At 44.1% G+C, this 26,523-nt stretch overlaps 1 protein-coding gene across 11 annotated transcripts in view; it reads right to left on the bottom strand.

The window, feature by feature from the left end:
• PTPRC (protein tyrosine phosphatase receptor type C) overlaps positions 1–26,523 on the bottom strand; it is a 279,056-nt gene that overhangs the window by 104,348 nt on the left and 148,185 nt on the right. For all 11 annotated transcript variants that reach the window (XM_073592959.1, XM_073592956.1, XM_073592958.1 and 8 more), the window contains 2 exons: positions 23,638–23,811; positions 10,162–10,370 (listed from right to left, as the gene is read on the bottom strand). In XM_073592959.1, the coding sequence (XP_073449060.1) occupies positions 10,162–10,370; positions 23,638–23,811 (383 nt within the window). The remainder of the gene's footprint in view (positions 1–10,161; positions 10,371–23,637; positions 23,812–26,523) is intronic.

Consider the following 26,523-nt stretch of genomic DNA (forward strand, 5'->3'; position numbering starts at 1 on the left):
CCACCCCACCCCCCACCCTGCAGTGCTGCTAGCTTCCCTCCTCTCCTCTTCCCCGGCTGCTACAGGGGATGTTTTAGGATGGAGAGTGGGGAAAGGGGCTAGTAAATATGTAATTCACCAAAACATTCCTTTTCTAAATGAACACAGTGAACACACTCGCTCACTGTGTCCATTCATAACCGAAGCCTAGTAAACTGTGTTTACTAGGCGTCGGTTTGTGAATGAACAGAAAGCCATTCAGCACAGACCAATTCATTCATTGCCCTGTGCAGCTTAGGCTGCAGAGAAAGGCATGTGTGTTTGAGCTTTGGGATGCACACACTAATGAAATAAGCTGCGCACACCTATGTAAGTGGTTAATATAACTTTACTGTTGAAACTCAACCTAATAGTGCGACAAGCAAAAGTCTCTCCTAACTTAAACCCAAGAGTCCTCAGAGAACTCAGTCAGGTTATAGCCAGACCATTGTTTCTAATCTTTGCGGACAGCATACTGACAGGAAATGTACCAGCTGATTGGAGAAAAGCCAATGTGGTACCCATATTCAAAAAAGGACAGAGACAAATCCCTGGAAATGACAGGCCAGTCAGCCTAACATCAATAGTAGGTAAATTATTGGAGGGGATGATAAGGGACTATATCCAAAAAGTTACTGAAGAAAAAAATATCATTAGTAGTTATCAGCATGGGTTTTCAAAAGGTCATTTTTGCCAGACCAATTTGTTAACTTTCTATGAGGAAGTGAGCTGCCATGTAGACAGGGGAAGGCCAGTGCATTTAGTGTACCTGGATTTTGCAAAAGCATTCGATACAGTCCCCCATAAACACTTAATTTACAAGCTACAAGAGGTCTGCAGGATGGACCATAAGGTTAGTTCTTGGGTAAAAAATTCAAGTTAGACTTACCGGTAACTTGTTTTCCTTGAGTCTTTCAGGACAGCACTTGAGAGAGTGACTCCTCCCCTTGCCAACAGGAAACACCTCTTCCACCAAACTTTAAAAGGAGGCTCCTTTCCACACATTGTCAGTAGTAGTAGAGAACCTCCGGCCCCAAACTGGAACACATAATCGAGATATGATTAGTCACAGTATATATATGAAAAAACAATAGGGCGGGATGCTGCTGTCCTGAAAGACTCAAGGAAAACAAGTTACCGGTAAGTCTAACTTGAATTTTCCCTTATCGTCTTTCAGGACAGCACTTGAGAGGATAATAGAGATTTACCCCCCTAGGGAGGGACCACAGCCTGCAGAACCTTTCTGCCAAAAGCCTGATCACCTGCTGATAGGAGATCCAGTCTGTAATGACGGACAAACGTTAAGTAGCTTGACCACGTAGCCGCCTTACAAATCTGATCTGGGGTGGCACCAGCTCTTTCTGCCCATGTAGTGGCCTGGGCTCTTGTTGAATGAGCCCTAATTCCCAGCGGGGAAGATAAACCCATTTGAGAATAGGCTACAGAAATAGCTGTCTTAAGCCATCTAGCCAATGATGCTTTTGATGCTTGTTGGCCTTTCTTGTTTCCAGAGAAAAGAACAAATAATGAATCTGAAACTCTAAACCCTCCTGTTACTTCCAAATACTGTAATAGGATACGTCTTACGTCTAAATTGTGAAACTGCTCTTCCTTTGCACCCGAAGGGTTAGCAGAAAAGGTTGGTAGAGTAATCTCTTGAGACCTGTTACTAAAGCTTGCCACTTTTGGCAAAAACCCCGGATCTACTTTAAGGACAACTCTATCAGGAAAAACTGACAAAAAAGGCTCTTTTACTGATAGGGCGTGCAGTTCACTAATCCTTCTTGCTGAAGTAATTGCGACCAGAAAAATAGTCTTCAAAGTTAAATTCTTTAGGGATATGGCCTGTAAAGGCTCAAATGGTTCTTTTGCCAGAGCCTGCAGAACCACCGAGAGATCCCAATTTGGGAAATGCTTCACCGGTACCGGTCTCGACCTGGAAAGTGCTTTGAAAAATCTCATGATCAGAGTTTCTGAAGATAAGGATCTCTCCAGATAAACTCCCAAGGCAGCCACCTGCACCTTAAGAGTGCTGACCGCCAGATTCTTGTCTGCACCCTTTTGCAAAAATTCCAGCACTGAAACTAGGTCTTTAACCCCCCTATGTTCGGAATGACAGAAAGAAACATATACTTTCCATACTTTGGCGTAAATATCCCTGGTTACCTTTTTCCTACTGGAAAGCAACGTAGCAGTTAAACGTTCTGAAAAGCCTTTGCTTCTCATTAATTGCTCCTCAGATACCAGGCAGTGAGCTTTAACCTGTCTACCCCTGGATGAAGCACTGGCCCCTGAATCAACAGATCCTGACTGAGCGGGAGATGCCAACATGGTTTGATTGCCAACTGCAGAATCGTGGAAAACCAAGCTCTCTTTGGCCAATATGGAGTAATCAAAATGATTGATACTCTCTCTTTCAGTATTTTCCTCAACACTAGAGGGATTAATCGAAATGGAGGAAAAGCATACCCCAGGTGAAAATCCCACGGATGTGCCAGAGCATCTATCCCCTGAGAGCAAATGTCTCTCTGAAGGGAGAAAAAATTCGGGAGCTGCGTGTTTTGTTTTGAAGCAAACAGATCTACCTGCGGAAGGCCCCAAACACTGGTGATTAATGCAAACACCTTCCTGTTCAGACTCCACTCTGATTCCTGAACTTTTTGTCGGCTCAGATAATCCGCTACTTCGTTCAATGTGCCTTTTAGATGGACTGCGGATAGAGATAGTAAGTGGTTCTCTGCCCACTCCAGAATCTCTACTGACAGTAAGTGAAGGGCCCTGCTTCTTGTGCCTCCCTGTTTGTTCAGGTAGGCTATGGCCGTGGCATTGTCCGACAAAATCTGGACATGGCAACCTATGAGGTTTTGAGAGAAGAAAGCTAATGCTAGGGCAACTGCCTTCAGCTCTCTCCAATTTGAGGATCTTTGGGCCTCGAACTGGGACCATGTTCCCTGCGCTAAGGCTTGACCCATGTGGGCCCCCCATCCCTGCAAACTGGCGTCTGTTGTGACCACTTTCCCGGTCGGAAAAGACCAAAGAAGACCTCTTTGCAGTACCACCTGACTTTTCCACCACCAAAGTGAACGTTTGACTCTGGTGGGAATCTTTACTTTTGTATCCAAACTCTCCGTCCTGTGGTTCCATGTCCTTAGAAGGAACCTCTGGAGAGTCCTGAAATGCAGCCTTGCCCATTGGATGGCTGGCATTGAAGAGGTTAATGTCCCCAGAGCCGACATAACCTTTCGGACTGAAATCAGTTGATTTGTTTGTAGTGCCGTTATTACCCTTTGGACCTTGATCTTTTTCTCTTCTGGGAGAAAAATCTTTTGCTCCACTGAATCTATCAAATAACCCAGAAACAGTACTTGCTGAGCTGGGATGAAATTTGATTTTTGAACATTCACTATCCACCCTAGTGACTCCAAATGACTGCGGGATTTGTTCAAATCCTCCTGCAACTTTTCCCTGGATGGGGCAAAAAAGAGGAGGTCGTCCAGATATGGAATTACCGCAATCCCCTGGAGTCGAAGAGGGGCGAGAGCTTCCGCCATTATCTTCGTAAAAATACGAGGAGCTGACGACAGGCCGAAGGGAAGGGCCCTGAACTGAAGATGTATAATCTCCTTGCCCATATTCACCGCAAACCTCAGGAACTTCTGGGACTGAGGTGCTACAGGAATATGAAGGTAAGCATCCCTCAGATCGATTGATGCCATAAAACAATCTTTTGTCAGAATGTTTCTGACCGTGAAAATTGAGTCCATACAAAACTTTTTGTATAGGACTGACTTGTTCAGGGGTTTTAGGTTGAGGATAAGACGGAAGTTTCCGGATGGTTTTCTTATCAGAAAGATGTGTGAATAGAAACCCTGACCCTGTTCTTCTGGGGATACTGGTATCACTACCCTCTGGTGCCTCAGATCCTTTAAAAGGTTCTTCATGGCCAGAGCCTTTGTTAGATCCCTTGGTAGGTTTGTTACAAAGAATCTTTCTGGCGGGCGATCCGAAAACTCTATCCTGTAACCTTGGGACAGCATGTCCAAAATATATAGACTTTCTGTCATGCTGGCCCAAAGGGGAAGGAAACTTTGAAGCCTTCCCCCCACTGGTACGCACAAGTCATTGTGCTTTACCGGAGGCTGCAGGAGGATGGAAAAGGACATTTCCTTTGCCTTTACCCTTCTGCAATGCCCAATTTTTTCTTTTCTCCTGGGGTTTGGTTTGTTCTTGAGCCCTTTGGGAACGAAAAAAACGTTTAACTGGCTGCTTTTTCTTTTTGATGGGAAAAGACTTCTTTTTATCAGCAGTTCTATCTAGAACCGCATCTAAATCAGGTCCAAAAAGCAAGTCACCCAGGAACGGTATCCCACACAGCTTGTTTTTGGATGCCGCATCCCCTGGCCAAGTTTTCAACCACAGAGCCCTTCTGGCTGAGTTGGCCAGGGCAGCAGATCTAGCTGTCATTTTAATTGATTCCGCTGAAGCATCCGATATAAATGCGACAGCGGCAGACAGAGTTGAAAATGAATCCAAAATTTCTTGTTTTGGTGAGTCTGCTGAGATATGGGCCTTAAGTTGCTCTAACCAGAACTCCATATTTCTGGATACCACTGTAGTTGCCATAGTAGGTTTAAGATTTCCCATGATGGATTGCCAAGCCCTCTTTAGTAGCTGGTCCATCCTTTTATCCATGGGATCTCTCAACACCCCCATGTCCTCGAATGCCAAATCTGTAGACCTCGAGACCTGGGAAAACGCGGCATCTAGTTTGGGGTTTTTGTTCCAAACCGCCGCTGGATCTTCATCAAAAGGGAAACGCCTTTTTAAGGCTTTGGGAAAGAAAGGCTTTCTCTCTGGCTCTGCCCACTCTTTCTTAATAGCTTCAGAAATAACAGAGTGTACTGGGAAATTGCGATTTTTGTGCTCGCTAAGCCCTGCATACATTTTATCATGCAGAGATAACTCCTTTCTTTCCTCCTCCAGACCCAGTGTGGTATAGATTGCTTTTAACAGGCCATCTACCTGTTCTAAAGACAATTTAAATCTTGAAGGTAAATTTTCTCCTTCCTCACCCTCATCAGAATCCTCAGATTGAGAGGGGGAATGTCCCTCTGGGGTAGGAGATGCCTCAGTCTCCATCACCGGGACTATAAGTGAGCCTTGGGAGGACTGTGAGGTAGTAGGCTGACTCAGGGATGGGTTTGCTAGGGAAGAGCGAAATGATTGAATAGTCGCATCAAGTTCCTTTTTAACTGATGCAATCAAGTCGCTGCAAGCGGAAGAAGCTTCTTCTTTAACTAGCAAATCAATACAAGCTTGACATAACGTCTTCTTCCATCCTTCAGGTAGCTTGGATTTACATGAAGGACATTTTCTTTTTGCCACTGGATCAGAGCTCTTGGCCTGCCATGAGACAAAAGAAGAAACCATCCCAGTGAGACAACCTGTCCTATACCCAAGGATGCTCACCACAGGTGCACAGTAAGAGCTAACTGCTTTATGTGCCCAGACAGGCCCCTGCCACCGGGGGGGGGGGAGATAGAGAGAGAGAGACCCCACAGTACAGGGAAGACAGTATACAACTGCACCTTACCTGGGCCTTGCTGGTGCCTGTGCCTGTCCCACTCGCTGCCGCCATCGATTCCATCGAGGAGCGCTTGCTGTGTTTGTGTGGCTAAACGCCGGTTCCGGACTCCAATAGCGCCAGTGCGCCGGACCAGAACCGCTAAATAAGCACCAGCCCCGTTCCTCCCCTTTCCCTCTGCGATTTCCGGCGGAAATGACGCCGCACGCCTGTTCCGTGGGCGCCGCCCCCTCCGGATGCCTCACTTCCGGCGGATGGAGCCCCGCTGCCATCCCCAATATGGCGGCGGTGCAATGAGCAACAGGCGGTGGACCTGAGAAAAAAATATAGTAAACGGCCACCGCCTGTCTTGCCGCCGCCTAGGAGCGATGCCCACGACAGTCGGACTCACCCTGAGCCCATATGAAGAGGGAGAGGGAGCCCAGCCAGCAGCACTTCACCTCAGCTGTGGAATGGGAGGAACAGCTCTCATGAGGTAAAAGGTGTTTGATGAAAAAAACCAGGAAACCTGAGCTCCCAGGACAGCACCTGAGAGCCCTGACTTCCCCACGAAGTGTTCCCTCCGGAGGAAACACAAAAACTGACAATGTGTGGAAAGGAGCCTCCTTTTAAAGTTTGGTGGAAGAGGTGTTTCCTGTTGGCAAGGGGAGGAGTCACTCTCTCAAGTGCTGTCCTGAAAGACGATAAGGGAAAACTGGTTATGGGGCGTGTCCAAAGGATGGGGATAAATAACATGTACTTAGACTGGTCTGGAGTGGTTAAGTGAGGAACCCCAAGGTTCTGTCTTGGGATCAATTCTATTTAATTTATTCATAAATGATATAGAGGATGGGATAAATAACTCAATCTCAGTTTTTGCAGACGACACAAAATTAAGCAGGGCAATAACTTCACATCAGGATATAGAAATTGTACAGAAAGACCTGAACAAATTAATGGAGAGGGCAAATACATGGCAAATGAAGTTTAATGTGGAGAAATGTAAAGTAATGCCCTTTGGGGCAAAATACATACCCTGGTTCCCCGAAAATAAGACCTAGCGTGATTGTCGGTGATGGCTGCAATATAAGCCCCCCAAATAAGCCCTACCTTGTTTCCCCCGTAAATAAGCCCTACCCTGAAAATAAGACCTACAAGGACTTTAACTGGGGTTAATTTGGGGGGTAGGGCTTATATTGCAGCCATCACCGACAATCACGCTAGGTCTTATTTTCGGGGAAACAGGGTAAATGCAAACTACTCACTAGCAGGAAAACCGCTGGGGGTATCAAGGATAGATAAAGATCTGGGGGTCTGTAGTAGGTGACAGATTGAGCAATAGCATGCAATGTCAAGCTACAGCTACCAAAGCCGGCAGAATATTAGCATGCATAAAAAAGGGATATACTCCAGAGATAAAACGATAATCCTAACACTTTATAAAACTCTGGTCAGACCACATCTGGAGTACTCTGTCCAGTTCTGGTCACCAGTCTTCAGAAGGAATATGCTGGAACTGGAGAGAATCCAAAGAAGGGCAACAAAACTAATAGGAGGACTGGAGGACCTCAATTACAGGGAACGACTGCAAGCACTACATTTATTCTCACTGGAAAAAGGAAGCTTGAGAGGAGATATGATAACGATTTAGAAATACCTGAATGGTGATCCCAGCATAGTAACAAAACTATTCTGTCTCAAGGAGTGTAAAAGGTGACGGGGCCACACAATGAGATTGGAGGAGAAGCGGTTAAACCTTAAACTGCACATGTTTTTTTACTGTCAGGGCAATAAGAATGTGGAACTCTATTCCACAATTGGTGGTGGCAGCGGGGAGTATGGATATTTTTAAAAGACTCTTGGATGTACATCTTAAAGAACACAACATACAGGGATAAGGGAAATAAATATAGACACTGACACAAATGCACCTACACATGTTGAACTGGATGGACTATTGTCTTTATTCAAACTTACCTACTATTTAACTATGTAACTAAAGCTTACTGTGGCTGCCCCAACATACCTGCATAGGAAGAGTCCATAAAGGGTAAGTCCAGAATGGCAGTGTCCATAGTAATGGTGCCCCAATGAGTCAGTGTTCCTTGGAGCAGACCACAAGTCCCAGCGGCCCTCTTCTTCTACCTATCTTTCTACGACTCAGACTCCTGAGGTGATATGGATTCCCTCTCCCTTTTATAAATACACAGGATGGGAGGCCGAACCCCAAAAAGCCAGCAAACTTAGCTAGGGCAACCTTAACTAGCTAGTACAGATGGGCCGAACACCCTACTGTTCAATTCGCAGCAAAATTCCCGAACAGGAGAAAAGTTCTAACCTGAACTGCGAAGCCCATTAAAGTCTATGGGAGCCAAACAGGAAAAATCAAAAGTGCCCATTTTGAAGGCTTATATGCAAGTAAGTGGCCATAAAAGGGGTATGGGGGTCTGGGTACTGTCCTGGGGGACATGTATCATGGCAAACATTTTTTTTTTTTAAATATGATTTTTTTTAGAAGCAATGATTGATGAAGTGCAACAATTTTTTTTTTTAAATTCCTTTAAATATAGTGACTGGGGGGTTCCCTTAGTCTGACTGTAAAGTGTCTCATCTGTAGCATGCATGGGACATGCTGCAGAAAAAACGACATTTCTAAAGAAAAAAAATTAGTCAAATCACATTTAAATTGACTCGCAGTTGCAACTCGGAACTATTGAAAAAAAAAAAAAAGAATAAAACACTGCCTCCCCTTGTGATGTCACAGACCTGCGCATGCTGACATTGTGATGTCACAAGAGGTCGGTACCATTAGGTGACGTCTCCAGGTGGCCCCACCCTTACCTGCCCCTGTCTATGCAACTTCCTGTCTCCCAGCACCACTTGCACTGAAGCTCAAAACCACAGACGCTGAACCATTCTTCCACCCAGCAACTCTGCCACTGCATACCCCACCACTGCTTCCACCCTTAGTCACATTGGCAGGGACATGGAGAGTGGTTCTGAGGCTGATCCTGAAGTTTCTGGACTCTTCACCTACTACTCCTTCTCTTTGATGACAACACATCCTCCCTAGTGCAGCCTGTAGAGGCCAATCAGTCCTCTGACCTTTGGGATGCTGTGCGAATTCTGCTTGTTCCCAAGGCAAGGGAGAGGACGTGCACACTCTTGGGCTAAAGACAGAGGAAAATCAACCACTGAACCTGTCCACCACCTCCTTTTTTGCAGAACTCTTCCAATGTGGCAGCCATTCTCCAAATTCCACATGTATCCTTTACTTCTGTTAGTTTTAAGTTAAGCATTTTATTTCAAATACAACACCAATATTAATCACTTGTCAATCCTAAACTATTAAAAACTATATCAGAATCTCATGTTTGTGTTTGTGTTATTAATAAGCACCCCTTCACATCACAGCCCCCTTCAAATCCCAGTCCCCTCATTTACATCACAACACAATCTTTTACAACACAGCCCCTTTTACAATACAGTTTCTTCCTTGGCATCACAGTCCCCCATCTTTCCATCACAGTTGGCCCCCTTTCCATTACAGTACCCCCATTTTACATCGCAGTCCCCGATAATTACATCAAGTCTCATTTTGACATTGCAGCTCATCCTTTGCATCATAGTCCCCTGTCTTTACATCACAGTTCCCCATATTTACATCACAGTCCCTCATCTTTACCTTGCCATCCCCCTTTGCATCATAGTCCCCCGTCTTCACATCACAGACCCCCTTTAGATTACAGCCTCCCTTCACAAAAAAGTCCCCCCTCTTACAAAACAGCCCCCCTTTATTTAGCACCCCCTTTTATATCACTTTCCCATTTACATCACAGCCCCAGCCACATCAAAGCCCCCCCCCTCCCTTGTAAAAAGTACAGCCCCCCTTTTATAATATAGCACTCCCTCTTTGAATCACAGCACCTGTTACATCTTGTTTCTTCCCTTTACATAGTAGTGCACTCTTTGCATAAGGCAGCTCACCTTAACAGCACAGATCCCCTTCCTTTATAACAGTCTGTTCGTCCCTCCCCCTCACCTTTCTGTCCTACTTTACTTAGCAGAGAAAGGGAGAGGTTTTCGGTCTGAATGTGTGATTGCATTTTCCCAACTTCTCCTGTTAATAAGTGAGTGATTGGTTGCTAGGACCACCCCACATAGTAGCTACCAACCGGTCACTTGTTAACTTGAACAGTGGAGCAGCTCCCTCCCCTCCATGCTGACTGATCACACCTCCCGCTCTGCCCTGCTGTGAAGATGACAGCAGTGGAAGGACCAGAGGACACAGGCAGCTAAATGATGTAGCTGCAGAGATCCAGACTACTGTCACTTGGTCCGGACCGCGGTCTGCCATTTAGTGATGCCTGCTCTATAGTATTAATATGAACATACAGTCTCTATAATAGCCTGAAGCTAAGGGGTAGGTACAACTGCATTTCACCTCCTGTATTCTTCATTTACAATAAATCTAGGATATTAATCAAAGCAGATATTGAACTACAAGCAGAAACAGGAAACCATAGAACATAAAACCATTATTTACATATATAATATCAAAATATTTTCTTTTTTCTTACCGTAAATGTGTATGTTGTCAGATAGCTAAGGCCGGATATAATGAATTTACATTTCTCAGCCTCATGCGTTTTGTCATCTAAACTATATATATATAGTTTATATCTGCCGTCTTTTCCATTTTTTCCTTGGGGAGGATCGCATGTTATTATGATCTCATTATTACTTTTTGAACTTATCTTTGTCTTAATGTTTTGAACAGCAGTTGGTACTGTAAAATAAATCATCAAAAATAGAACAAATATTACAGAATGTAAAAGAACTGATCTAAAGCAGAATTAATGAGTAGTGGCAATAAAGGGTTTAGTTTATTAAATAGTGAAGATAGGAGACATGGACCTACATTCACTTCAGGCATAAAATCATGTGCAGGTAAATTAAACATAACAGAAACTTCCTCTGAGTGTAATTGGATGTGCGCAGTAAGCATTTTCACATTTTCTGATATTCCTCTTCACACTTCACAAATTAGGCCCATTAAATACCTTTTCATGAATAGGAAAACACAATACAATGCAGTTAAGTAAACAAAATGTTTGGCTGAACTGAACAGAAGGATTTTCAAATTCAAGAGGGACACTCATTCAGGAGGGACAAATATCTTACCCCTTCATGACAGTGGTAAAACCAATCATGAACACAATTTAGCAACTTTGAAATGTGTTATTAAAACTGTACATATCATCACAACTTCTTTGTGTATCCAGGTGAATTATACCTTTTTTTTTTTTTCAGAACAAATTGGGCTTTAATTTGGTGGCAAATGGCAATGGATATCTCCTGATTGTTTTTAATTATCAAAGTAAAACTGACCCAAAATAGTAAAAACAATATATTTTTTTAAATTTAGCTGTACATTTTTTGCTATTACCATAAATTTCCATTAAAGAACAATCCAAAATAAATTCTCCTGTTCCCGAGGGCTGCAGCATCACATATGTGTATGTTATTTGTTGTTTGCACCTGTAGTAGAGACCCTAAACAATAGTGCACATTTTGCTTTTTTTATCCTACCTAAAATATACTGGCATTGATACTAATTTAAATAATGTTTTTAAAAAACAATCCTACCCAAAATAAACTCACCCTGACCTTTGACACTTAACTTAACACTAATCATGGCACTGACTTCAGGCACACAAAAGTGTGTATAAAAAAAATAATAGAAAGAAAAATAAGCTAGATCAAGGTCACCTAGCTATTTTTTTTCTATTTTTTTATACACACTTTTGTTTGTTTACATTTTTCTCCCCTAGCAGGGAGCTAGGTATACAGGGGATACAGGGGCGGGCTTAGGGTTGTCACCTGTCCAGGATTCACCCGGACAGTCTGAGATTTGAAACATGTTTTATGTGTGACTATTTCTGTAATAAATACTTTACTGTATTTACATTTGTCAATTATATCGACCAATTGTGCACACCTCATTCAAAGTCCAAAGGGCGACATCGATGTTTCTATGGAATTTGAAACATGTGTCCGGGTCTCTGCCTGCCATTGGCTCACTGTTCCTGTGCCTAAGCTGTGCCGAGATCGGGTCCGATATGATTTCTGCTCCTGCTACTGCTGCCTCCCTATCTACACCTGCACTGTCAGTGTCAGCGGCGCGCCTCCGTCCGCTCAGTGTGCCGAAGAGCTGGCTACAGACGTGACACAGAGGCAGAGGCGGCGCCTCCATCTTGCCGTGTGCTCTCCTCTGGCTGCAGAAGGGACACAGAGGTGGGGTTGAAGGCAGAGCCTCCCCATTCCCTGCTGTTCTGTTGAAAAGTGTGCAGAGATCGCGCTGGGAGACTAGCTTGTAAAGTAAGATTTTGAGCCCTTTCACACTGGGGCGGTTTGCAGGCGCTATTGCGCTAATAATAGCGCATGCAAACCGACCCGAAAGTGCCGCTGCCTTAATTCCAGTGTGAAAGCCCCGAGGGCTTTCACACTGGAGCGATGCGCTGGCAGGACGGTAAAAAAAGTCCTGCTAGCAGCATCTTCGGAGCGGTGAAGGAGCGGTGTGTATACCGCTCCTGCCCATTGAAATCAATGGGACGGCGCGGCTATATTGCCGGCAAAGCACCTCTGCAGAGGTGCTTTGCGGTGGTTTTTAACCATTTCTCGGCCGCTAGCGGGGGGTAAAACCGCCCCGCTAGCGGCCGCATACCGACGGTAAAGCGCTGCTTATAATAGCAGCGCTTTACCGCCGCCGCCCGCCCCAGTATGAAAGGGCTCTTTGCGATGTTAGTATATCAGGATTTCAAAGGGTTCTCACCCCTCCCCCCATACACCATACATACATACATACATACAGTCCTCACCACTTCCCCACCCACCATACACTATCTATATATACATTCCTCCCCTCATACACCATCCATATATACAGTCCCCTCATACACCATCCATATATACAGTCCCCCCCATACACCGTCCATATATACAGTCCCCCCCCCCATGCACCATCCACATATACAGTCCCCCCCATAAACCATCCATATATACAGTCGTCCCCCATACACCATCCACATATACAGTCCCCCCATACACCATCCATATATACAGTCCCCCCCATACACCATCCATATATACAGTCCCCCCCATACACCATCTATATATACAGTCCCCCCCATAGACCATCCATATATACAGTCCTCCCCATACACCATCCATATATACAGTCCCCCCCATTACACCATCCATATATACAGTCCCCCCCATACACCATCCATATATACAGCCCCCCATACACCATCCATATATAAAGCCCCCCCCCCCCATACATCATCCATATATACAGTAACCCCCATACACCATCCATATATACAGTCCCCCTCATACACCATCTATATATACAGTCCGCTCCCCATACACCATCCATATATACAGTCCCCCCACATACACCATCCATATCTACAGTCCCCCCACATACACCATCCATATCTACAGTCCCCCACATACACCATCCATATATACAGTCCCCCCATACACCATCCATATATACAGTCCTCCCAACATACACCATCCATATATACAGTCCCCCCCATGCACCATCCATATATATAAAGTCCCACACACACACCATCCATATATACAGTTCTCCCAACATACACCATCCATATATACAGTCCCCCCATACACCATCCATATATACAGTCCCCCCCCCATACACCATCCATATATACAGTCCTCCCCATACACCATCCATATATACAGTCCCCCCCATTACACCATCCATATATACAGTCCCCCCCATACACCATCCATATATACAGCCCCCCATACACCATCCATATATAAAGCCCCCCCCCCATACATCATCCATATATACAGTAACCCCCATACACCATCCATATATACAGTCCCCCTCATACACCATCTATATATACAGTCCGCTCCCCATACACCATCCATATATACAGTCCCCCCACATACACCATCCATATCTACAGTCCCCCCACATACACCATCCATATCTACAGTCCCCCACATACACCATCCATATATACAGTCCCCCCATACACCATCCATATATACAGTCCTCCCAACATACACCATCCATATATACAGTCCCCCCCATGCACCATCCATATATATAAAGTCCCACACACACACCATCCATATATACAGTTCTTCCCCATACACAATCCATATATACAGTCCCCCCATACACCATCCATATATTCAGTCCCCCCTATACACCATCCATATATACAGTCCCCCCCATACACCATCCATATATACAGCCCCCCCATGCACCATCCATATATACAGTCTCCCCCATACACCATCCATATATATAGTCCCCCATACACCATCCATATATACAGTCCCCCATACACCATCCATATATACAGTCCCCCCATACATCATACACCATCCATATATACAGTCCCCCCCATGCACCATCCATATATACAGTCCCCCCCATGCACCATCCATATATACAGTCCCCCCATGCACCATCCATATATTCAGTCCCCCCTATACACCATCCATATATACAGTCCCCCCCATACACCATCCATATATACAGCCCCCCCATGCACCATCCATATATACAGTCTCCCCCATACACCATCCATATATATAGTCCCCCATACACCATCCATATATATAGTCCCCCATACACCATCCATATATACAGTCCCCCCATACATCATACACCATCCATATATACAGTCCCCCCCATGCACCATCCATATATACAGTCCCCCCCATGCACCATCCATATATACAGTCCCCCCATGCACCATCCATATATACAGTCCCCCCATACACCATGCATATATACAGTTCTCTCCCCATACACCATCCATATGTACAGTCTTCCCCCCATACACCATCAATATATACAGCACCCCCCATACACCATCTATATATACAGTCCCCCCATACACCATCTATATATACAGTCCCCCCCATGCACCATCCATATATATAAAGTCCCCCCATACACCATCCATATATACAGTTCTTCCCCCATACACAATCCATATGTACAGTCCCCCCATACACCATCCATATATACAGTCCCCCATACACCATCCATATATACAGCCCCCCCATACATCATACACCATCCATATATACAGTCCCCCCCATGCACCATCCATATATACAGTCCCCCCATGCACCATCCATATATACAGTTCCCCCATACACCATCCATATATACAGTTCTCTCCCCATACACCATCCATATATACAGTCCCCCCATGCACCATCCATATATACAGTCCCCCATACACCATCCATATATACAGTCCCCCCCCATGCACCATCCATATATACAGTCCCCCCCATGCACCATCCATATATGCAGTAGCCCCATACACCATCCATAAATATATACAGTCCCCCCATACACCATCCATATATACAGTCCTCCATACACATTCATATATACAGTCCTCACCATACACCATCCATATATACAGTCCCCCCCATGCACCATCCATATATACAGTCCCCCCATACACCATCCATATATATACAGTCCCCCCCATACACCATCCATATATACAGTCCTCCATACACCTTTCATATATACAGTTCTCCCCATACACCATACACCATCCATATATACTGCCCCCTCCCATGCACCATCTTTATATATACAGCCCCCCATACACCATCCATATATATAGTCCCCCCCCCCAAACACCATAAACCATCCATATATACAGTCCCCCCATGCACCATCCATATATACAGTCCCCCATACACCATCCATATATACAGTCCCCCATGCACCATCCATATATATACACAGTCCCCCCATACACCATCCATATATACAGTCCCCCATACACCATCCAGATATATATAGTCCCCCCATACACCATCCATATATACAGTCCCCCCCATGCACCATCCATATATACAGTTCTCCCCCATACACCATCCATATATACAGTCCCCCCATACACCATCCATATATACAGTCCCCCCCATGCACCATCAATATATACAGTCCCTCCATACCTCATCCATATATATATACAGTCCCCCCATACACCATCCATATATACAGTCCTCCCCATGCACCATCCATATATACAGTCCCCCCATACACCATCCAAATATACAGTCCTCCATACACCATACACCATCCATATATACTGCCCCCCCATGCACCATCTTTATATATACAGCCCCCCATACACCATCCATGTATATAGTCCCCCCCCAAACACCATAAACCATCCATATATACAGTGCCCCCCATGCACCATCCATATATACAGTCCCCCATACACCATCCATATATACAGTCCCCCATGCACCATCCATATATATACAGTCCCCCCATACACCATCCATATATACAGTCCCCCATACACCATCCAGATATATATAGTCCCCCCATACACCATACACCATCCATATATACAGTCCCCCCATGCACCATCCATATATACAATCCCGCCATGCACCATCTATATATACAGTCCCCCCTCATACACCATCCATATGAACAGTCCACCCCCTTACACCATCCATATATACAGTCCCCCCCATGCACCATCCATATATACAGTCCCCCCATACACCATCCATATATATATACAGTCCCCCCCATACACCATCCATATATACAGTCCTCCATACACCATTCATTTATACAGTTCTCCCCATACACCATACACCATCCATATATACTGCCCCCTCCCATGCACCATCTTTATATATACAGCCCCCCATACACCATCCATATATATATATATATATAGTCCCCCCCCCCCAAACACCATAAACCATCCATATATACAGTCCCCCCATGCACCATCCATATATACAGTCCCCCATACACCATCCATATATACAGTCCCCCATACACCATCCATGTATATAGTCCCCCCCCCCAAACACCATAAACCATCCATATATACAGTCCCCCCATGCACCATCCATATATACAGTCCCCCATACACCATCCATATATACAGTCCCCCATGCACCATCCATATATATATACAGTCCCCCCATACACCATCCATATATACAGTCCCCCATACACCATCCAGATATATATAGTCCCCCCATACACCATACACCATCCATATATACAGTCCCCCCCATGCACCATCCATATATACAATCCCGCCATGCACCATCTATATATACAGTCCCCCCCCATACACCATCCATATGAACAGTCCACCCCCTTACACCATCCATATATACAGTTCTCCCCCATACACCATCCATATATACAGTCCCCCCATACACCATCCATATATACAGTCCCCCCCATGCACCATCAATATATACAGTCCCCCCATACCCCATCCATATATATACAGTCCCCCCATACACCATCCATATATACAGTCCTCCCCATGCACCATCCATATATACAGTCCCCCCATACACCATCCAAATATACAGTCCTCCATACACCATTCATATATACAGTCCTCCCCAGACACCATACACCATCCATATATACAGTCCCCCCCCCATGCACCATCCATATATACAGTCCCCCCATACACCATCCATATATATACAGTCCCCCCATACACCATCCATATATACAGTCCTCCATACACCATTCATATATACAGTCCTCTCTATACACCATACACCATCCATATATACAGTCCCCCCCATGCACCATCGTTATATATACAGCCCCCCCCATACACCATCCATATTTATAGTCCCCCCAAACACCATAAACCATCCATATATACAGTCCCCCCCCATGCACCATCCATATATACAGTCCCCCCCATACACCATCCATATATATATACAGTCCCTCCATGCACCATCCAGTCCCCCATACACCATCCATATATATAGTCCCCCCCCCCCCATACACCATACACCATCCATATATACAGTCCACCCCATGCACCATCCAGATATACAATCCTGCCATGCACCATCTATATATACAGTCCCCCCATACACCATCCATATGTACAGTCCCCCCATACACCATCCATATATACAGTCCTCCCCATACACCATCCATATATACAGTCCCCCCCATGCACCATCCATATATACAGTCCCCCCCATACACCATCCATATATATACAGTCCCTCCATGCACCATCCAGTCCCCCATACACCATCCATATATATAGTCCCCCCCCCCATACACCATACACCATCCATATATACAGTCCACCCCATGCACCATCCAGATATACAATCCTGCCATGCACCATCTATATATACAGTCCCCCCATACACCATCCATATGTACAGTCCCCCCATACACCATCCATATATACAGTCCTCCCCATACACCATCCATATATACAGTCCCCCCCCATGCACCATCCATATATACAGTCCCCCCCATACACCATCCATATATATACAGTCCCTCCATGCACCATCCAGTCCCCCATACACCATCCATATATATAGTCCCCCCCCCCCCATACACCATACACCAGCCATATATACAGTCCACCCCATGCACCATCCAGATATACAATCCTGCCATGCACCATCTATATATACAGTCCCCCCATACACCATCCATATGTACAGTCCCCCCATACACCATCCATATATACAGTCCTCCCCATACACCATCCATATATACAGTTCCTCCCCCCTATGCACCATCCATATATACAGTCCCCCCATACACCATCCATATATACAGTCCCCCCATACACCATCCATATATACAGTCCCCCCCCCATGCACCATCCATATATACAGTCCCCCATTACCCCATCCATATATATACAGTCCCCCATACACCATCTATATATATAGTCCTTCCCCCCATACACCATCCATATATACATTCCCCCCCATACACCATCCATATATACAGTCTTGCCCCCCCATACACCATCCATATTTACAGCCCCCCCCCAAACACCATCCATATATATGGTCCCCCATACACCATCCATATATACGGTCCCCCATACACCATCCATATATACAGTCCCCCCATGCACCATCCATATATATACAGTCCCCGCATACACCATCCATATATACGGTTCCCCATACACCATCCATATATACAGTCCCCCCATACACCATCCATATATACAGTCCCCCCATACACCATCCATATATACAGTCCCCCCCATACACCATCCATATGTACAGTCCTCCCCCCATACACCATCCATATATACAGTTCCCCCCCATACACCATCCATATATAGAGCCCCCCCATGCACCATCCATATATACAGTTTCCCCCATACACCATCCATATATACAGTCACCCCCATACGCCATCCATATATATAGTCCCCCCATACGCCATCCATATATATAGTCCCCCCCATACGCCATCCATATATATAGTCCCCCCCCATACACCATACACCATCCATATATACAGTCCACCCCATGCACCATCCAGATATACAATCCTGCCATGCACCATCTATATATACAGTCCCCCCCATACACCATCCATATGTACAGTCCCCCCATACACCATCCATATATACAGTCTTCCCCATACACCATCCATATATACAGTCCCCCCCATACACCATCCATATATACAGTTCCCCCCCATGCACCATTCATATATACAGTCCCCCCATACCCCATCCATATATATACAGTCCCCCATACACCATCTATATATACAGTCCTTCCCCCCCATACACCATCCATATATACATTCCCCCCCATACACCATCCATATTTACAGCCCCCCCCCCAACACCATCCATATATACTGTACAGTTCTCCCCCCCCCCCCATACACCATCCCCAAACTGTTCCCACAAAGTTGAGAGCATGACATTGTCCAATATGTCTGCTGATGCCTTACCCACACCACAATCCCCCCTCCACCAAATGATTTGGACCAGTGCACAAAGCAAGATCCATAAAGACATGGCTGAGCAAGTTTGGGGTGGAGGAACTTGACTGGTCTGCACAGAGTCCTGACCTCAACCCTATAGAACACCTTTTAGATGAATTAGAGCGGAGACTGCGTGCCAGGCCTTCTCGTCCATGTCTTTATGGACCTTGCTTTGTGCAGTGGTCCAAATCATTTGGTGGAGGGTGGATTATGGTGTGGGTTTGCTTTTCAGGGGTTGGGCTCGGCCCCTTAGTTCCAGTGAAGGGAACAAAAGGCTTTGTGGGAACAGTTTAAGGATGGCCCCTTCCTGTTCCAACATGATTAAGCACCAGTACCTAAAGCAAGGTCCATAAAGACATCGATGAGCGAGTTTGGGGTGGAGGAACTTGACTGGCCTGCACAGAGTCCTGACCTCAACCTGATAGAACACCTGTTTAGAGCGGAGACTGCGAGCCAGGCCTTCTCATCCAACATCATTGCCTGACCTCACAAATGCGCTTCTGGAAGAATGGTCAAACATTCCCATAGACACACTTCTAAACCTTGTGGACAGCCTTCCCAGAAGAGTTGAAGCTGTTATAGCTGCAAAGGGTGGGTCAACTCAATATTGAACCCTACGGACTAAGACTGGAATGCCTTTGAAGTTCATTTGCATGTAAAAGCAGGTGTCCCAATACTTTTGACAATTTAGTGTATATGTATACGGCAGCGAGAAGGGGTTAAAGTGGTTCTAAAGGAAGAAGGTTTTTTTCTCTTAATGCATTCTCTGCATTAAAGTGGTTCTAAGGGCTCAACGTTTTTTCCTTAATGCGTTCTATGCATTAAGGTAAAAAACCTTCTGGGTGCATCTCCCCCCCCCCCCCAATCCAGTCCCTCCTTATACTTACCTGAGCCTCATCTCAATCCATCGATGTGCATAAGACCAGCAGCTCTCCGGGGTCTCTCTCTTCTCATTGGCTCACACAGTAGCAGAAGCCATTGGCTCCTGCTGCTGTCAATCACAGCCAGTGAGCCAATGGGGAAATAATGGGGGTGGGGCCATACTGCACTCCGTTTGTGAATAGATGCATAAAGCACGGCTCGGGGGCGAGCCTGCTTGAGTGCCCCCATAGCAAGAGGCTTGCTATGGGGCCACTCGGCAAGGGGGAGGAGCCAGGGACCCAAAAAAAAGAGGACTGGGGCTGCTTTGTGCAAAACCATTGTACAAAGCAGGTAAGTATACCATGTTTGTTACTTTAAAAAAACATATTTCCTTTAAAAACGCTTTAAGGTAAAAAGCCTTCTGTTCCTGGTAAAACCCTTGATCTGTGTGAGACAGTAACCATTCTGTATTATTGCGCAAAAAACACAAATTTAGTGATATACTGTATTTGGAAAGTGTAGAGAAATCAAGCCACAGATAAATGGCTATCACTTGTCAGGAGATTGGCCTCATTTATGGAGCATATTCCCCATCCAAGTTTGTGTAATTGTGTCACATTGATAGCTCTCTTTCCAACATCTAGACTTTCCCTTCTCCAACATGAAATCCAGTTCTCAGTAATAATCACAATCAACATAGCCACTGTTGCATTTGTCAGAGCCAGTAACCTTGTGACATCATCATGTTTTAAAAATGTAAATTAATAGATTTTATGAATGATCCACATTTAATATAACTACAGTATATCATCATAATCCACATTCACCACACATTTAAGCCATTGCAAATGAGAACTTTAGCTTACAGGCATTGTGCTTTTTCAAATGTTTTTGTTGTTTTAAAGCAATATTAAAGTCTTTGTTTTTTTTCTTTTTCTAAAATAAACAAACATGTTATACGTACCTCTCTGTGCAGTGTATTGCACAGAGCAGCCCGGATCCTTCTCTTGTCAGGTCCCATGCCGACGCTCCTGGCCCCTCCCTCCTGCCGGGTGCCCCCAGAGCAAGCAGCTTACAGGGGCACCCAAGCAGGCATGCTCCCGAGCCGCAGCTCTGTGTGTTGATTCACACACTGAACCGCAGCTCGGCCCCACCACCTCTGTCTCCTGATTGGCTCACTGGTAATTGACAACAGCAGGAGCCAATGGTAAAATCCGAATTCTCAGATACTTGCTGGGGATTTGGATTTTTACAGTGCTGCAGACGTTTTTGTTTTTTTTTTACACACATGCTATAGCAACTGGGATTGTGTGTACTTTAGTAAAGTAAACTGTCAGCTTTCATGTGGAAGTGATAGAAGCGGCTGTGAAACCGCCTACCACTTCCACCACCGCAATGTGCTGCCTTCCCCCGTCCCCCACCATGTTCACCAGGCTCTGCTCTGCTGTGCCACCTGTCCCCCCTGCATGCCCGGTGCTGTTATGGCAGGTGTCACTGGGAAGAGCAGCGGGAGCTCAGCGAACCTCCATCTGCTCAGCCCCCTCTTGTATATTACATCACCTCCTGGACTGGAACTTTCATTCTCCAGGATTAGTGCTGGGGGAAGCAGCTGATTAAAACACGGATAGAACACAGTCTGTGTGCCATCAGCTGCAGTCGATTAGAGAGGAGACATCAAGGGTCTAATAGACCCCGGGTGTCTCCATGAAGAGAACCTGTCACCTTCATGCTATCACATAGGGGGCTATTGGTCCCCTATGTGATAGCAATAAAAGTTATGTAAAAAAATTAAACCAAAAATGTTTTAAGCACTAAAGGAGACATATACATTTTTTAGAAAACAATAAAACATTTTTGGAGCCCCACACAAAAAATGTGTGCATTGGGGCACCTTCGTATGAAAATGGCAACTGTCCTAAACATGTTATACTGTTTATCAGCACACACACCAGAGTAAGAGCAATCATTTTAACACCAGTGCTCCTGTGTAACTCTAAACTGATGACCTGTAGGGGCTTTTAAAGCGTTTCAGGCTCACACAATTTTAAGGTTTGACATGGGTATCTATTTACTCAGCAAAACCTCATCTTTTAGATTTTACCAAAAAAATTAGGTAATAAATATTTTATTGTCTAGGGTGTCTGCTTTCAAGGAAAAACTAATAATATTTTGGGGGTATTGAATGATCTTAAGGTCTAAAATGTTTAAAGGTCTAAAATGTCTAAAGGTCTAAAATGATTTTTAAAACATGTAAATTAAAAAATTTTAAAAATGGCTTCAGGACTGTCGTTGTGAAGGGGGTAGAGGGAATGGTGGGGGGGGGGGGGGGCAAAATGCACCTTCCCCTAAGTAGACAAAAATCCTTACACCAGGCCTGTCTGGAAAGCACTAGACTGAGAGACCCAAGGATTATGGAAAATGTAATTCCTTCACAGGAAGTGTCAGTTCTCAGAATACAGACAGAGGCCATGTATTAACATGTGCAGTGCCATGTCAGATGCCTCATGTTTCATATACATAGAAACATTGAATCTTCTGACACAGGAATGTGAAAATTTACTCTACTATCAGATGTGTGTGCACTTCAACAAATTACATCATCAAACAACATCATCAGTACACAACTTATGCAGGTGAAAAATGCAAGGTGCAGGTAGGAAGGTTTATAATGCCTTTAAAACATCATTTGCATTTGTTAAAGTGAATCTTTACTGCATCTGAGCACCACAAACCAAAAACATGTTCATTTTTTTTTAAAATTCAAAGTAAACTCTCCCATCTATCCATGTCTCCATGCTTTATTTTATTGAGAAATAACTTTGCAAAATACCCCCCTAGCATTACTTGCCTTGGCCATCTCAAGTAAGGTCAAATGATTCATGTAGCATTTACTTCCTGGAATCCATCTGCCCTTAGCTCAGGCATGCATGCAGAAGAGTGTGCTTAGCTGAGAAGACCCCTCCTTCTCTCCTCTCTTTCTGAAGACTACTGAGATGTATGGCATCATATGCCTAGACTTTCTTATCTATTTACTAATGCTAGCATCATGAGGATTAAAAATAATCAATGTTGAATGGGAGAATGATGTTCCACTTTAATGCCACCTTCTGCCAATGAAACTAAATTCTCCTGGTGTTTATAAATATGCCACTTAAAAGTTGTCCTAACAAATATATTTGCAGACATGCCAGTTATGATGCTACAATACAGTAAATCAACTAAGAGACGGATTATGTTTGCCTTACAGCTTTTGATATGAAATTTATTCACAGTTTGACAGAAGATTACAATATAGGTAAGACTGGCACTAACTTACTTCCTGGTTTTGTCATGGTTGTATAAGATATGGACCCTCCACATAGATACTCTCCGCTCCCATTATTGCATGCTTTAACTTGTATGGTATAAACAGTATACGGATCCAAGTATTCAAATGTGTATGTATTTTCAAATGTGTGGTTCCTCAAATCTTTATATTCTCTTGAATGATCTGGAAATAGAATGCAGTTTCTTGTTAGGGCAACAAACAATATATTTAGTATGTCATATTTGATCTTTGCTCTCTTATTGTATTCTATACATTTATGTAGACCTTTTTCAACATTTATAAAGGTATCATCTTTACATACATAATAAATATTAATGTGATACATATCACAATATATATATATATATATATATATATATATATATATATATATATATATATATATATATATATATATATATATATATAAATCATAGAAAAATGCACACCTACTGACTGAAAAACTTGGCTGACCACAAGGAAATACAAGTATCATCATACTGTATAAATCTTTTACAATCTACCTTAAATGACTATTTTCATATCTTTGTCCAGTTGACATGGACAGTATACTTCACACAGCTATTAGAGATGAATATAGCAATCACAATTTGCTCCACTGTCAATTTGTATGAAGCACACTAAAATCTCACACCAGAGGCAAATACCTGCCTTAGGACAAAGTATATTAGCAAAAGAAGGTTTAGGGTGTTATTATTGGATGTTAACTAAGACTGGAGGGTGCGATGAACAACATATGTATTGAAGAATGTGCCAGTTTAGGTCACTTGTCAATTTTGTAGACCCAATGGGGTTTATTTACTAAAACTGGAGAGTGCACAATCTGGTGCAGCTCTGCATGGTAGTCAGTCAGCTTCTAACTTCAACATGTTCAATTAAGCTTTGACACAAAAAAAACCTGGAAGCTGATTGGTTTCTATGCAGAGCTGCACCAGATTTTGCACACTCCAGTTTTAGTAAATCAGCCCCAATAAGTCATGGGTTCAGTGAATTATCATGTGAGAAATGAGGCATAACCATCTTGTTCAGCTACTAGAAAGTACTGACTGCTATTCAGGGCAGTTCACAGAGTGGATCAGACCACTCAGGACTCCAGTCTACAAAGAATTAACTGACACACGTCCAGTGAAGTTCACAAAGAGGGCCATTGCAGTACATAGCAGCAAGTCAAATCCCCAGTGCACAAGCAAAAGAACTGGTACTTAAAGTTCAAAAATTCAAGTTCACAGAGTCAAAATTAAGTAATGGTCCTTTAAAAAAAATATAACAGCAATTGCTAATCATTGTGTTAACACAACCCTGGTAAAAAAAAAGTATATCTGTAAATTACAACAAAATGTCCATCGCTATCCTACTTTTGTATTTGGTGGCTTGTGGCTTACACTGAACTTCTGATAATAGTCCCTGTACATTGGTGGTCAGTGACAATTTTCTATTGCCCTTAACAACAACCTCCTTTATATTTATAGTTTGTGGTCATTTTATTCCCCCTATCAGCTTCTGCTTTAACCATACGGGAAAATGGGACAGTTGCCCTAGGCTCACCATTGAAAGGGGCCCCCAGCCAGTGGCAAAAGTGCTACTGTGTGTCTGGTATGAGGGTGCAGAAAAGAGTGCTAGCATGGAGGTAGCAGGGTTTTAGCAACTTCGTGACAAATGGGAGTTGTTGATGTTGTTTACCTGTAAAATCCCAAAGCTTGCTAGCAAATGTTTACTACAGAGACGGCCCTTCAGTAGCTGCATTCTTTCAGAAGCGACATGGGGCCAGGGGGCATCCTGAATGGAATGCTGGAGATTCACTGCCTGTGTTTTCTCTGGTAAGGTGTACAAAGGCCTATTTCTGAGAGTGACATGAAAGCTGAATGCAAGAAAGAAGTCTCTAACAGAGCAACATGGCTGAAGATCAGTAATTCCTCAGCATTGAGGGAAAAACTGTTCTTGTTGTTTATCTCTCCCTCCCTTCCTCAGAGGTAACTCTGTACACCAGTGAGTTTATGGGGCCCAAAGCAGAATTGCCCCTCCCCCCACAGGCTGAATCATTCACATGGATTTATTCTAATACATTGTAAGCTTCCACATCTTCTGTATCATCATTTTATACCTTATAAGACTTCAAGTTCTTCTACCTTGTTTATTGTCCCCATATACTAATTAATTTTAAGCTCTACCACTTTCTATAACCATAGTTTATGCTCTAATAGATTGTAAGCTCTTCTACCCTTCTGTATCCTGCCTCATACCAGTGTTAATTTCGTCAAACGAAAATATTTTCATCATAATGTTCTTTAGCTGCATTTTTATGCGTAACGAAAACTAACCAAAATTAAAATTCATATAACATCAATTTACAAAATAACTATGACAAACATCTATTCCAATTTTCATCAACGAACGAAAACAGATTGAAAATGTCAGGAAATTAAATTTACCCACCTGAAATTCCGCTTTCCTCGGAGCTCCGCCTGTGTGTTAAAGACCCAGCTCCCTGACTCTATCGGCACTCTGTATTGGCTAAGAAAGTGTTTCTCAACTCCAGTCTTCAAGGCGCCCCAACAGGTCATGTTTTCAGGATTTCCCTCAGACGAAACAGCTATGGTAAGTACTAAGGCAGTGAAACTGATCAAATCACCTGTGCAAAATAATGGAAAGCCTTAAAGCCGGGTTTACACCTATGCGAATTAGATGCGGGTTTTCCCGCATTCAATTCGCATAGCAGGAGAATGTGACTGGCTCCCCATGGAGCCGGTTCACATATCTCCATTGCGGCTGCGGAGCGCACTGCACAGAAACGCGCGTCTTTGGCTCCGTTTCAGGGCCGAATTCAGGCATAGAATCGTCCCTGATTCGTCCCTGAAATGGGGAACAGGGACGCAC

This window comes from Aquarana catesbeiana, linkage group LG07, assembly GCF_042186555.1.
Source record: "Aquarana catesbeiana isolate 2022-GZ linkage group LG07, ASM4218655v1, whole genome shotgun sequence".
Taxonomy (NCBI): Eukaryota; Metazoa; Chordata; class Amphibia; order Anura; family Ranidae; genus Aquarana; species Aquarana catesbeiana.